This window comes from Oncorhynchus kisutch, unplaced genomic scaffold (genome assembly GCF_002021735.2).
Source record: "Oncorhynchus kisutch isolate 150728-3 unplaced genomic scaffold, Okis_V2 scaffold939, whole genome shotgun sequence".
In the NCBI taxonomy this organism is placed as follows: Eukaryota; Metazoa; Chordata; class Actinopteri; order Salmoniformes; family Salmonidae; genus Oncorhynchus; species Oncorhynchus kisutch.
The window spans coordinates 2,077-15,753 of NW_022262884.1; the positions used below are offsets into that span (position 1 = coordinate 2,077).

Consider the following 13,677-nt stretch of genomic DNA (forward strand, 5'->3'; position numbering starts at 1 on the left):
GTAGCATCATCACCATCCTCCCCCATGTACCAGTCTTCCTGTTTTCTACTGTAGCTGACATCACCATCCTCCCTGCATGTACCAGTCTTCCTGTTTTCTACTGTAGCTTTCATCACCATCCTCCCCCATGTACCAGTCTTCCCTGTTTTCTACTGTAGCTGACATCACCATCCTCCCTCATGTACCAGTCTTCCTGTTTCTACTGTAGCTTTCATCACATCCCCCCCATGTACCGTCTTCCTGTTTTCTACTGTACTTCATCACCATCCTCCCCCATGTAACCAGTCTTCCTGTTTTCTTAATGTAGCATCATCACCATCCTCCCCCATGTACCAGTCTTCCTGTTTTTCTACTGTAGCTGACATCACACCATCCTCCCTCATGTACCTAGTCTTCCGTTTTTCTACTGTAGCTTCATCAACCATCCTCCCCCATGTACCGGTCTTCCTGTTTTCTACTGTAGCCTCATCACCATCCTCCCTCATGTACCAGTCTTCCTGTTTTCTACTGTAGCTTCAATCACCATCCTCCGTCATGTACCAGTCTTCCTGTTTTCTACTGTAGCTTCATCACCATCCTCCCCCATGTACCAGTCTTCCTGTTTTCTACTGTAGCTGACATCACCATCCTCCCTCATGTAACCAGTCTTCCTGTTTCTACTGTATCTTCATCACCATCCTCCCCCATGTACCGGTCTTCCTGTTTTCTACTGTAGCTTCATCACCATCCTCCCCATGTACCAGTCTTCCTGTTTTCTACTGTAGCATCATCACCAATCCTCCCCCCATGTACCAGTCTTCCTGTTTTCTACTGTAGCTGACATCACCGATCCTCCCTCATGTACCAGTCTTCCTGTTTCTACTGTAGCTTCATCACCATCCTCCCCCATGTACCGGTCTTCCTGTTTCTACTGTAGCCTCATCACCATCCTCCCTCATGTACCAGTCTTCCTGTTTTCTACTGTAGCTTCATCACCATCCTCCCTCATGTACCAGTCTTCCTGTTTTCTACTGTAGCTTCATCACCATCCTCCCCCATGTACCGGTCCTTCCTGTTTTCTACTGTAGCTTCATCACCATCCTCCCCCATGTACCGGTCTTTTCCTGTTTTCTACTGTAGCTTCATCACCATCCTCCCTCATGTACCGGTCTTCCTGTTTTCTACTGTAGCTTCATCACCATCCTCCCTCATGTACCAGTCTTCCTGTTTTCTACTGTAGCTTCATCACCATCCTCCCTCATGTACCAGTCTTCCTGTTTTCTACTGTAGCTTCATCACATCCTCCCCCATGTACCGGTCTTCCTGTTTTCTACTGTAGCTTCATCACCATCCTCCCTCATGTACCAGTCTTCCTGTTTTTCTACTGTAGCTTCATCACCATCCTCCCCCATGTACCAGTCTTCATTTGTTGTCTTTCTTTTTACTCTCTCCATCTGCGTCCCAGATTCAGGTTTGCTGATGCAATAGCTTTGATTTTCCAGTTCAATGCCACAGTTGAAGCACAACCTGACGAGGGAACAATAAATATATCCCTTTTCTTAAAACAATAAATAGGGAAACTGCAGCTGGTTGACTGGGATGGCTGGACATTCCATACTCCAGAAGGCTGGATTCCAGGGATAGCACTTTCTCAACCATGCAACCCGAGTGTTGAGAGCAGCATAACTTATTGGAAAGACTTCAGGAGCCTTAATAAAGGAGAAAAAGTGTCCCAAAAGACCAGATGGTTTTGTTGAATGTGGAGTGTGCCAGCTTGATTCTGCTGAAGTCCTACATACCCAGACCAGTTCAGTCCAGTTAGCCAGAGATCTGTTTGTTTATGGCTTCCTCCAACTCAGAGTAATAATGTTGAAAAGGGATTCCCAGATATAAGGCATTGTTTCACACCCAGGTGTGTGTGCAAATGGCCACAGGTTGGACGATGAGAATGGACATGTTCCAGATAGTCTTTATTGCATATATTCAGATCTCAACAAGCCTGAAGAAGGGTGTATAGTGGGGACTATTTGGGGCTACATCACCATGGAAACAGCGTGCACCACCACCAAAACAGATACCCACAGAGTCTAGCACCACACAGCTGTCAAAAACTGACGTAGGGTCAGTCTGTGAATCAGTCGCTCAGCGACCTAGACGTTTCCATGTCCCAGGAAGTGGTCGAGAAGTAGTCCAAGAGTGTTCCGTCAGTCGTATGCTAACTGGTAGCTAACCTTTGGAAAATGTTCCGTCAGTCGTATGCTAACTGGTAGCTAACCTTTGGAAAATGTTCCGTCTGCATATTATGTGTGGCAGAGGAGGGACTAGATTAGCCTCGGGGGAACTCTGTCATTATAAAAATGACATGTATTCAGCGTAGGATGAACAAATGTCCACCGTCAGCCCATATGCCATCTTCTTCTCCCATGCTTGTGGTTACTGTTGGTTACTGGGTGGTTACTGGTTGGTTACTGGTTGGTTACTGGTTGGTTACTGGTTGGTTACTGGTTGGTTACTGGGTGGTTACTGGTTGGTTACTGGTTGGTTACTGGTGACAGTGTTTTGTCCGTTTTGATGACAGACCCAATAGCCCCTACTAAACGTATTATAATGAAGAACCTGTAACGTTTCTCATCAACATTCTTTCCTATTACTTTGTGTGGGGCATACAGGTGATGGAACATGTGTGTCTGTCTGTGTGTGTGTGTGTGTGTGTGTGTGTGTGTGTGTGTGTGTGTGTGTGTGTGTGTGTGTGTGTGTGTGTGTGTGTGTGTGAGAGAGAACGTTTGTCCAACGCTTTATTCATTTAGAGGACCCATGCAAGCTTAACTTATTATCCTCTCAAATGTCTCCAATGGCTTTTAAATCAATTTGGGAGGAGAACGAAGGAAAACATCATGAATGTGGGCAGACTTACGTTTTGACTGATTTATTGTTTATTAAGCTGTTGTTGGCAGAACGGTCATCAAACTCTTAAAGTTTCTGCAAAAATCTGGGGACTGGAGGGAGGCTGGGGACTGGAGGGAGTCTGGGGACTGGAGGGAGGCTGGGGACTGGAGGGAGGCTGGGACTGGAGGGAGGCTGGGGACTGGAGGGAGTCTGGGGACTGGAGGGAGGCTGGGGACTGGAGGGAGGCTGGGGACTGGAGGGAGTCTGGGGACTGGAGGGAGGCTGGGGACTGGAGGGAGTCTGGGGACTGGAGGGAGGCTGGGGACTGGAGGGAGGCTGGGGACTGGAGGGAGTCTGGGGACTGGAGGGAGGCTGGGGACTGGAGGGAGGCTGGGGACTGGAGGGAGGCTGGGAACTGGAGGGAGTCTGGGGACTGGAGGGAGGCTGGGGACTGGAGGGAGGCTGGGGACTGGAGGGAGGCTGGGGACTGGAGGGAGTCTGGGGACTGGAGGGAGGCTGGGGACTGGAGGGAGGCTGGGGACTGGAGGGAGGCTGGGGACTGGAGAGAGTCTGGGGAATAGAGGGAGGCTGGGGACTGGAGGGAGGCTGGGGACTGGAGGGAGTCTGGGGAATAGAGGGAGGCTGGGGATTGTAGCCTGGGAGGAAGGATGATTTGATTTAGAGAGAAAGGATGTATTTATCATCATCACCATCATCATCATCCTGTGTACTCATCACCTTCTCCATTTTACCATCATTGCCTGCTGAACCAATGGCAATACAATCACTAGTGCAAACACACACACACACACACACACACACACACACACACACACACACACACACACACACACACACACACACACACACACACACACACACACACACACAATGTTACAATATGTTTTAATGTTCACACTAAGTGCCTGTCTCCTGTCTGTCCCAAAGGATGGGATCCTGGTGGGGGCACCGGGGGCCTACGACTGGAATGGAGCCGTCCTGAAGGAGACCCGACAGGGGAAGGTGGTTCCACCCAAGTCCTCCTACTCACAGGAATTCCCAGAGGAGCTGAAGAACCACGGCGCCTACCTAGGTGAGGGAGGAATTGACGAGCTAAAGGATTGGTCACAGAGATGTTTGGTTTGGGTAGAGCTATAGACTCCTCTCCCTGATCCTTTCTTTGCCCTTCATCCTCTGTCCATCATCATCTCTCTGTCCTTCATCCTCTCTCTGTCCTTCGTCCTCTCTCTGTCCTTCGTCCTCTCTCTGTCCTTCGTCCTCTCTCTGTCCTTCGTCCTCTCTCTGTCCCTCGTCCTCTCTCTGTCCCTCGTCCTCTCTCTGTCCCTCGTCCTCTCTCTGTCCCTCGTCCTCTCTCTGTCCCTCGTCCTCTCTCTGTCCTTCATCCTCTCTCTGTCCTTCAGTCTCTCTCTGTCCTTCATCCTCTCTCTGTCGTTCATCCTCTATCTGTTCTCTCTCTGTCCATCATCTTCTCTCTGTCCATCATCCTCTCTCTGTCCTTCATCCTCTCTCTGTCCCTCATCCTCTCCCTGTCCCTCATCCTCTCTCTATCCTTCGTCCTCTCTCTGTCCTTCGTCCTCTCTCTGTCCTTCGTCCTCTCTCTGTCCCTCGTCCTCTCTCTGTTCCTAATCCTCTCTCTGTCCTTCATCCTCTCTCTGTCCTTCAGTCTCTCTCTGTCCTTCATCCTCTCTCTGTCGTTCATCCTCTCTCTGTCCTTCATCCTCTCTCTGTCGTTCATCCTCTATCTGTTCTCTCTCTGTCCATCATCTTCTCTCTGTCCATCATCCTCTCTCTGTCCTTCATCCTCTCTCTGTCCCTCATCCTCTCCCTGTCCCTCATCCTCTCTCTATCCTTCATCCTCTCTCTGTCCTCTCTCTGTCCATCATCCTCTCTCTGTCCATCATCCTCTCTCTGTCCATCATCCTCTCTCTGTCCATCATCCTCTCTCTGTCCCTCATCCTCTCCCTGTCTCTCATCCTCTCTATGTCTCTCATCCTCTCTCTGTCCTTCATCCTCTCCTTGTCCTTCATCCTCTCCCTGTCCCTCATCCTCTCTCTGTCCCTCGTCGTCTCTCTGTCCATCATTCTCTCTCTGTCCATCGTCATCTCTCTGACCCTCATCCTCTCTCTGTCCTTCAGTCTCTCTCTGTCTTTCAGCCCCCTTCTGCCCTTCAGCCTCTCCCTGTCCTTCAGCCACTCTCTGTCCCCTCGCTGTCCCTCATCCTCTCTCTGTCCCTCATCCTCTCTCTGCCCCTCATCCTCTCTGTCCCTCATACTCTCTCTTCACCTTTACTGTCTCTACAGTCTACTGTTCACCATCTCAACTCCTCTCTCTCTCTTCATCTTTACTGTCTCTATAGTCTACTGTTCACCATCTCCTCTCCTCTCTCTTCATCTTTACTGTCTCTATAGTCTACTGTTCTCCATCTCATCTCCTCTCTTTTCACCTTTACTGTCTCTATAGTCTACTGTTCACCATCTCATCTCCTCTCTCTCTCTTCACCTTTACTGTCTCTATAGTCTACTGTTCTCCATCTCCTCTCCTCTCTCTCTCTTCACCTTTACTGTCTCTATAGTCTACTGTTCTCCATCTCCTCTCCTCTCTCTCTCTTCATCTTTACTGTCTCTATAGTCTACTGTTCTCCATCTCATATCCTCTCTCTCTCTTCATCTTTACTGTCTCTATAGTCTACTGTTCACCATCTCCTCTCCTCTCTCTTCATCTTTACTGTCTCTAGTCTACTGTTCTCCATCTCATCTCCTCTCTTTTCACCTTTACTGTCTCTATAGTCTACTGTTCACCATCTCATCTCCTCTCTCTCTCTTCACCTTTACTGTCTCTATAGTCTACTGTTCTCCATCTCCTCTCCTCTCTCTCTCTTCACCTTTACTGTCTCTATAGTCTACTGTTCTCCATCTCCTCTCCTCTCTCTCTCTTCATCTTTACTGTCTCTATAGTCTACTGTTCTCCATCTCATATCCTCTCTCTCTCTTCATCTTTACTGTCTCTATAGTCTACTGTTCACCATCTCCTCTCCTCTCTCTTCATCTTTACTGTCTCTAGTCTACTGTTCTCCATCTCATCTCCTCTCTTTTCACCTTTACTGTCTCTATAGTCTACTGTTCACCATCTCATCTCATCTCCTCTCCTCTCTCTTCATCTTTACTGTCTCTACAGTCTACTGTTCACCATCTCCTCTCCTCTCTCTCTCTTCATCTTTACTGTCTCTATAGTCTACTGTTCTCCATCTCATCTCCTCTCTCTCTCTTCATCTTTACTGTCTCTATAGTCTACTGTTCACCATCTCCTCTCCTCTCTCTTCATCTTTACTGCCTCTACAGTCTACTGTTCACCATCTCCTCTCTCTTCATCTTTACTGTCTCTATAGTCTACTGTTCACCATCTCATCTCCTCTCTCTCTCTTCATCTTTACTGTCTCTATAGTCTACTGTTCACTATCTCATCTCATCTCTCTTCATCTTTACTGTCTCTATAGTCTACTGTTCACCATCTCATCTCATCTCCTCTCTTCATCTTTACTGCCTCTACAGTCTACTGTTCACCATCTCATGTCCTCTTTCTGGCTCTCTCTCATTCTATCTATCATGCTCTCTCTCATGCTCTCTCTCTGGCTCTCTCTCTGGCTCTCTCTCTGGCTCTCTCTCATGCTATCTCTCTGGCTCTCTATCATGCTCTCTCTCTGGCTCTCTATCATGCTCTCTCTCTGGCTCGCTCTCTCTGGCTCTCTCTCATGCTATCTCTCTGGCTCTCTCTCTCGCGCGATCTCTCTGGCTCTCTCTCTCGCGCGATCTCTCTGGCTCTCTCTCTCGCGCGATCTCTCTGGCTCTCTCTCTCGCGCGATCTCTCTGGCTCTCTCTCTCGCGCGATCTCTCTGGCTCTCTCTCTCGCGCGATCTCTCTGGCTCTCTCTCTCGCGCGATCTCTCTGGCTCTCTCTCTCGCGCGATCTCTCTGGCTCTCTCTCTCGCGCGATCTCTCTGGCTCTCTCTCTCGCGCGATCTCTCTGGCTCTCTCTCTCGCGCGTTCTCTCTGGCTCTCTCTCTCGCGCGTTCTCTCTGGCTCTCTCTCTCGCGCGTTCTCTCTGGCTCTCTCTCTCGCGCGTTCTCTCTGGCTCTCTCTCTCGCGCGTTCTCTCTGGCTCTCTCTCTCGCGCGTTCTCTCTGGCTCTCTCTCTCGCGCGTTCTCTCTGGCTCTCTCTCTCGCGCGTTCTCTCTGGCTCTCTCTCTCGCGCGTTCTCTCTGGGCTCTCTCTCTCGCGCGTTCTCTCTGGCTCTCTCTCTCGCGCGTTCTCTCTGGCTCTCTCTCTCGCGTGTCTCTCCTGGCTCTCTCTCTCGCGCGTTCTCATCTGGCTCTCTCTCTCGCGCGTTCTCTCTGGCTCTCTCTCTCTGGCTCTCTCTCTCTGGCTCTCTCTCTCTGGCTCTCTCTCTCTCTCTGGCTCTCTCTCTCTGGCTCTCTCTCTCTCTGGCTCTCTCTCTCTGGCTCTCCTCTCTCTCTCTGGCTCTCTCTCTCTGGCTCTCTCTCTCCTCTCTCTGGCTCTCTCTCTCTGGCTCTCTCTCTCTCTCTGGCTCTCTCTCTCTGGCTCTCTCTCTCTGGCTCTCTCTCTCTGGCTCTCTCTCTCTGGCTCTCTCTCTCGCGCGCGCGTTCTCTCTCGCGCGCGTTCTCTCTCGCGCGCGTTCTCTCTCTCGCGCGCGTTCTCTCTCGCGCGCGTTCTCTCTCGCGCGCGTTCTCTCTGGCTCTCGCGCGCGTTCTCTCTGGCTCTCTCTCATGCTATCTCTCTGGCTCTCTCTCATGCTATCTCTCTGGCTCTCTCTCATGCTATCTCTCTGGCTCTCTCTCATGCTATCTCTCATGCTATCTCTCTGGCTCTCTCTCATGCTCTCTCTCTGGCTCTCTCTCTGGCTCTCTCTCATGCTATCTCTCATGCTATCTCTCTGGCTCTCTCTCATGCTCTCTCTCTGGCTCTCTCTCTGGCTCTCTCTCTGGCTCTCTCTCATGCTCTCTCTCATGCTCTCTCTCTCTGGCTCTCTCTCTGGCTCTCTCTCTGGCTCTCTCTCATGCTATCTCTCTGGCTCTCTCTCTGGCTATCTCTCATGCTATCTCTCGCGCTCGTTCTCTCTGGCTCTCTCTCTGGCTCTCTCTCTGGCTCTCTCTCTGGCTCTCTCTCATGCTATCTCTCTGGCTCTCTCTCTCTCTCGCGCGCGCATTCTCTCTGGCTCTCTCTCATGCTATCTCTCTGGCTCTCTCTCATGCTATCTCTCTGGCTCTCTCTCATGCTATCTCTCTGACTCTCTCTCATGCTATCTCTCTGGCTCTCTCTCATGCTATCTCTCTGGCTCTCTCTCTGGCTCTCTCTCTGGCTCTCTCTCATGCTCTCTCTCTGGCTCTCTCTCTGGCTCTCTCTCTGGCTCTCTCTCTGGCTCTCTCTCTGGCTCTCTCTCATGCTCTCTCTCTGGCTCTCTCTCTGGCTCTCTCTCTGGCTCTCTCTAATGCTATCTCTCTGGCTCTCTCTCTGGCTCTCTCTCATGCTCTCTCTCTGGCTCTCTCTCTGGCTCTCTCTCTGGCTCTCTCTCTGGCTCTCTCTCATGCTCTCTCTCTGGCTCTCTCTCATGCTCTCTCTCTGGCTCTCTCTCTGGCTCTCTCTCATGCTATCTCTCTGGCTCTCTCTCATCTCCTCTCTCTGGCTCTCTCTCATCTCCTCTCTCTGGCTCTCTCTCATCTCCTCTCTCTGGCTCTCTCTCATGCTATCTCTCTTCCTCAATCTCCCCCTTGCTTTCTCTTTCTCCATCTTCCATCTATCACGTCCTATCCATCATCCTATCCTATCCATCTATCACGTCCTATCTATCCCGTCTATCTCTGGATAGACATGTGGCAGGCACAGTGGTTTAGCACCAGGCCTCTCTATAAACCACTCTACTGCTCCACCGCTTCCCACTGCACCCCATCCAACTTCCCCTCATCCCACCCCGTCCCACTCCACCCTACCACCACTCCTCCTGCCTATAAGGCCCTCTGCTTTTCTCATCAGCTGCTGGCTGGCCTGCCCATGAAAGCCATTCCAGCCTCATTAGGAATATAGGGCAGAGGTATGGGTCTGGACATGCTCACTGACAGAGGGGTGGGGAAAGAGGGAGGAGGAAGAGAGAGAGAAGAAGGAGAAGGGAGATATGTAGACAGACACAGAAAGGATTACTGTCCTCATACGAGAGAGAGAGAGAGAGAGAGAGACAGAGAGCGAGAGAGACAGAGAGAGATCTCAGGGAATGTTCTCAATTGGTACAAAATATATAGAGTACTGCACACACTACAATTACTTAGGTTTAAAAATAAGCTCAACTGGACACCTTAATGAGTCAGTGAATGAACTGAGTGAGAAAGCACACAGGCCATTCTACATCATTAAAAAGCCCATTCAAATTGAAATACCTATTAAAATTGGACTAAAACTAAAGTCAATATGTCATTGAACCAATTGCCCTTTATGGCAGCGAGGTGTGGGGTCCACTTGCTAAACAAGACTTCATCAAATGGGACACCCCATTGAAACCCTGCATGCAGAGTTCTGTAAGATTCTCCTACATGTCCAGAGGAAAACTACAAACAATGCATGCAGGGCAGAATTAGGCCAACATCCACTACTAATAAAAACTCAAAAAAGAGCAATTAAGTTTTGGAAACATCTAAAATACAGTTACCCCCTCTCATATCATTACCAAGCCCTGCAATGCCAAGAGCTGAGCAAAGAAATGAGTCACATCATCCAGCTGGTCCTGGGGCTGAGTTCACAAACCTGTTCTACTAACACACTGAAGCCTCAGTCCCCTCATCCAGCTGGTCCTGGGGCTGAGTTCACAAACCTGTTCTACTAACACACTGAAGCCTCAGTCCCCTCATCCAGCTGGTCCTGGGGCTGAGTTCACAAACCTGTTCTACTAACACACTGAAGCCTCAGTCCCCTCATCCAGCTGGTCCTGGGGCTGAGTTCACAAACCTGTTCTACTAACACACTGAAGCCTCAGGACCAGAACATCCAATCAATCAGAATAAACCAAATTACAAAACAGTCAAAACAAAACTACATTGCTTATTGGGAAACACAAGCACAAACACAAAGCAAAATGCAGTGCTATCTGGCCCTAAATTGACAGTACACCGTGGCTAACTATTTGACTATGGTTACTGATCAGAAAAACCTTGACAAGGTACAGGCTCAGTGAGCACAGGAAAACGTGGCTCCCTGTAGAGGAAAGGCTGTGCAACCACTGTACAACAGCAGAACCTGAGACGGAGCTGCATTTCCTGACAAAATGTGAAAAATATACATTTGAAACCCTTATTGAAACCCTTATTCAAGGTTTCAAAGACCTCTCTGATGAGAGCAGGCTACCCGTCCTGTTGGGGGAGGATGCAGAGAGCTGTGGGTTGGCAGCGCACTACATTGCTGCCTGCCATAATTTGAGGGACAGTGTCTGACAGACCAATCAACCTGCACATGTACTCTACTGTATGCTTATTGGTATTGTTCAATGTATGGTTATTTAGACCCTTGGTTGTTGTTGTTACTGTTGTCCCGTTGACAATTTTGATTCTCATTTGTTTCATTTTGTAAATATCCTAAATAAGCTTTGGCAATATGTACATTGTTACGTCATGCCAATATAGCAAAGTTAATTGAATTGACAGAGAGACAGAGAGACAGAGAGAGAGAGAGAGACAGAGAGAGAGAGACAGAGAGACAGAGAGCGCGAGAGAGAGACAGAGAGAACGAGAGAGAGATAGACAGAGAGAGACAGAGAGACAGAGAGAACGAGAGACAGAGTGAGACATAGAGACAGAGAGAGAGAGAGACAGAGAGCGAGAGAGAGAGCGAGAGAGAGACAGAGAGAGCGAGCGAGAGACAGAGAGAGCGAGCGAGAGACAGCGAGTGAGAGAGAGAGAGAGAGAGAGAGAGAGAGAGAGAGAGAGAGAGAGAGAGCGAGAGAGAGAGAGAGAGAGAGAGAGAGAGAGAGAGAGAGACTTGGCTTCACCCTAGTGAGTCAATGTGGTTCAATGCAGGCCATTGAACTCTGTTTCTAAACGAAGCTGATAGGATAGTTGCTTTTTATAAATCAGGTCTGGCTCATGCAGTTCATACAACCCAACCAGAGGAATGACAGTGGCCTATGGTGAACACACACACACACTGGTATGCCTTTAATGGCCCATTTGATGGTGATGTTGTGCAGAGAAGAGAGAGTTACACCACACACCGTAACAACTAGCTGACATTCCTCCCTGGAGCTTTGTGCTCCAGGGAGAAAGAAGCTGTGGAAACAGTTCAAGACAACTGGGCAATCCAAGGTGAACATAGGAGGTCAACACAACGTGAAGCTGTGACAGACAGGAGAACATTAGGCTGAGTTAGCAATGACAATCCTCTACCACTGGGTTTAATGAATACTCTGGGTTTCAGTCATGAATGATTGAATCATTTGGACTCAACAAGGCTGTGTGTGTGTGTGTGTGTGTCCAGGTTACACAGTAACATCGGTGGTGTCGGCCAGGAACGGTCGACTGTACGTGGCAGGGGCACCGCGGTTCAACCATACTGGCAAGGTCATCATCTTCACCCTGAAGAACACTGGTAACCTCACCATCCTGCACTCCCTCAAAGGACAACAGGTAGACTCAACAGCTGAGCTTTCCAAACTCTCTTTTTAACTGGGGCCCTAAGACATGTCTACCACCTATTTGATTGACACAGCACTGTCCTGAGCCACAACCCAAGTCCTAAACTCCAACCATAAACTGAACAGTTACACAGTGGTATAACACACACTTACACTGGCATTACTCTCTCTTTAAAAGACATATGAAGATCATCCAAGACCCTGATAGTCCCTTCTGCTCATGGACCCCACATGGACCCTTCTCAATCTGGTTCTCCCATCACCATCTGAGTCCACCATGACAGTAGTCTTTCCAGTCCTTTTGTCAATCTGGCAACCCAGCCAGGACACAGCATCCATGATAGTCTGCGCTATGGAGTCTAGACAGCCTTCCCACGCCCCCATGTAGCCAACAACATTACACAGATCCCATGTGTTTCCCATCCCTGTCCCCCTTCATTCAAAACACATTCCATCTACATTGTGAATACAAATAGAAAAACAAGCTTCCAGCTACAGTAAACAACACCAGTTAAGAGGATACTACAGACACAGAGATCCATAACAACACCAGCTAAGAGGATACTACAGACACAGAGATCCATAACAACACCAGCTAAGAGGATACTACAGACAGAGAGATCCATAACAACACCAGCTAAGAGGATACTACAGACACAGAGATCCATAACAACACCTGCTAAGAGGATACTACAGACACAGAGATCCATAACAACACCAGCTAAGAGGATACTACAGACACAGAGATCCATAACAACACCAGCTAAGAGGATACTACAGACACAGAGATCCATAACAACACCTGCTAAGAGGATACTACAGACACAGAGATCCATAACAACACCAGCTAAGAGGATACTACAGACAGAGAGATCCATAACAACACCAGCTAAGAGGATACTACAGACACAGAGATCCATAACAACACCTGCTAAGAGGATACTACAGACACAGAGATCCATAACAACACCAGCTGAGAGGATACTACAGACACAGAGATCCATAACAACACCAGCTAAGAGGATACTACAGACACAGAGATCCATAACAACACCTGCTAAGAGGATACTACAGACACAGAGATCCATAACAACACCAGCTAAGAGGATACTACAGACAGAGAGATCCATAACAACACCAGCTAAGAGGATACTACAGACAGAGAGATCCATAACAACACCTGCTAAGAGGATACTACAGACAGAGAGATCCATAACAACACCAGCTAAGAGGATACTACAGACACAGAGATCCATAACAACACCAGCTAAGAGGATACTACAGACAGAGAGATCCATAACAACACCAGCTAAGAGGATACTACAGACAGAGAGATCCATAACAACACCAGCTAAGAGGATACTACAGACAGAGAGATCCATAACAACACCAGCTAAGAGGATACTACAGACAGAGAGATCCATAACAACACCAGCTAAGAGGATACTACAGACAGAGAGATCCATAACAACACCAGCTAAGAGGATACTACAGACAGAGAGATCCATAACAACACCAGCTAAGAGGATACTACAGACAGAGAGATCCATAACAACACCAGCTAAGAGGATACTACAGACAGAGAGATCCATAACAACACCTGCTAAGAGGATACTACAGACAGAGAGATCCATAACAACACCAGCTAAGAGGATACTACAGACAGAGAGATCCATAACAACACCTGCTAAGAGGATACTACAGACAGAGAGATCCATAACAACACCAGCTAAGAGGATACTAAAGACAGAGAGATCCATAACAACACCAGCTAAGAGGATACTACAGACAGAGAGATCCATAACAACACCAGCTAAGAGGATACTACAGACAGAGAGATCCATAACAACACCAGCTAAGAGGATACTACAGACACAGAGATCCATAACAACACCTGCTAAGAGGATACTACAGACAGAGAGATCCATAACAACACCTGCTAAGAGGATACTACAGACAGAGAGATCCATAACAACACCTGCTAAGAGGATACTACAGACACAGAGATCCATAACAACACCAGCTAAGAGGATACTACAGACAGAGAGATCCATAACAACACCAGCTAAGAGGATACTACAGACAGAGAGATCCATAACAACACCAGC

At 48.6% G+C, this 13,677-nt stretch overlaps 1 protein-coding gene across 1 annotated transcript in view; it reads left to right on the forward strand.

Annotated features, from left to right (window-relative positions):
- The first annotated feature begins 3,774 nt into the window (after positions 1–3,774).
- The window catches only part of LOC109883164 (integrin alpha-11-like), a 41,228-nt gene continuing 31,325 nt past the window's right edge, over positions 3,775–13,677 (forward strand). The window contains exons 1-2 of the mRNA XM_031817127.1: positions 3,775–3,958; positions 11,413–11,561. Of these exons, the coding sequence (XP_031672987.1) occupies positions 3,775–3,958; positions 11,413–11,561 (333 nt within the window). The remainder of the gene's footprint in view (positions 3,959–11,412; positions 11,562–13,677) is intronic.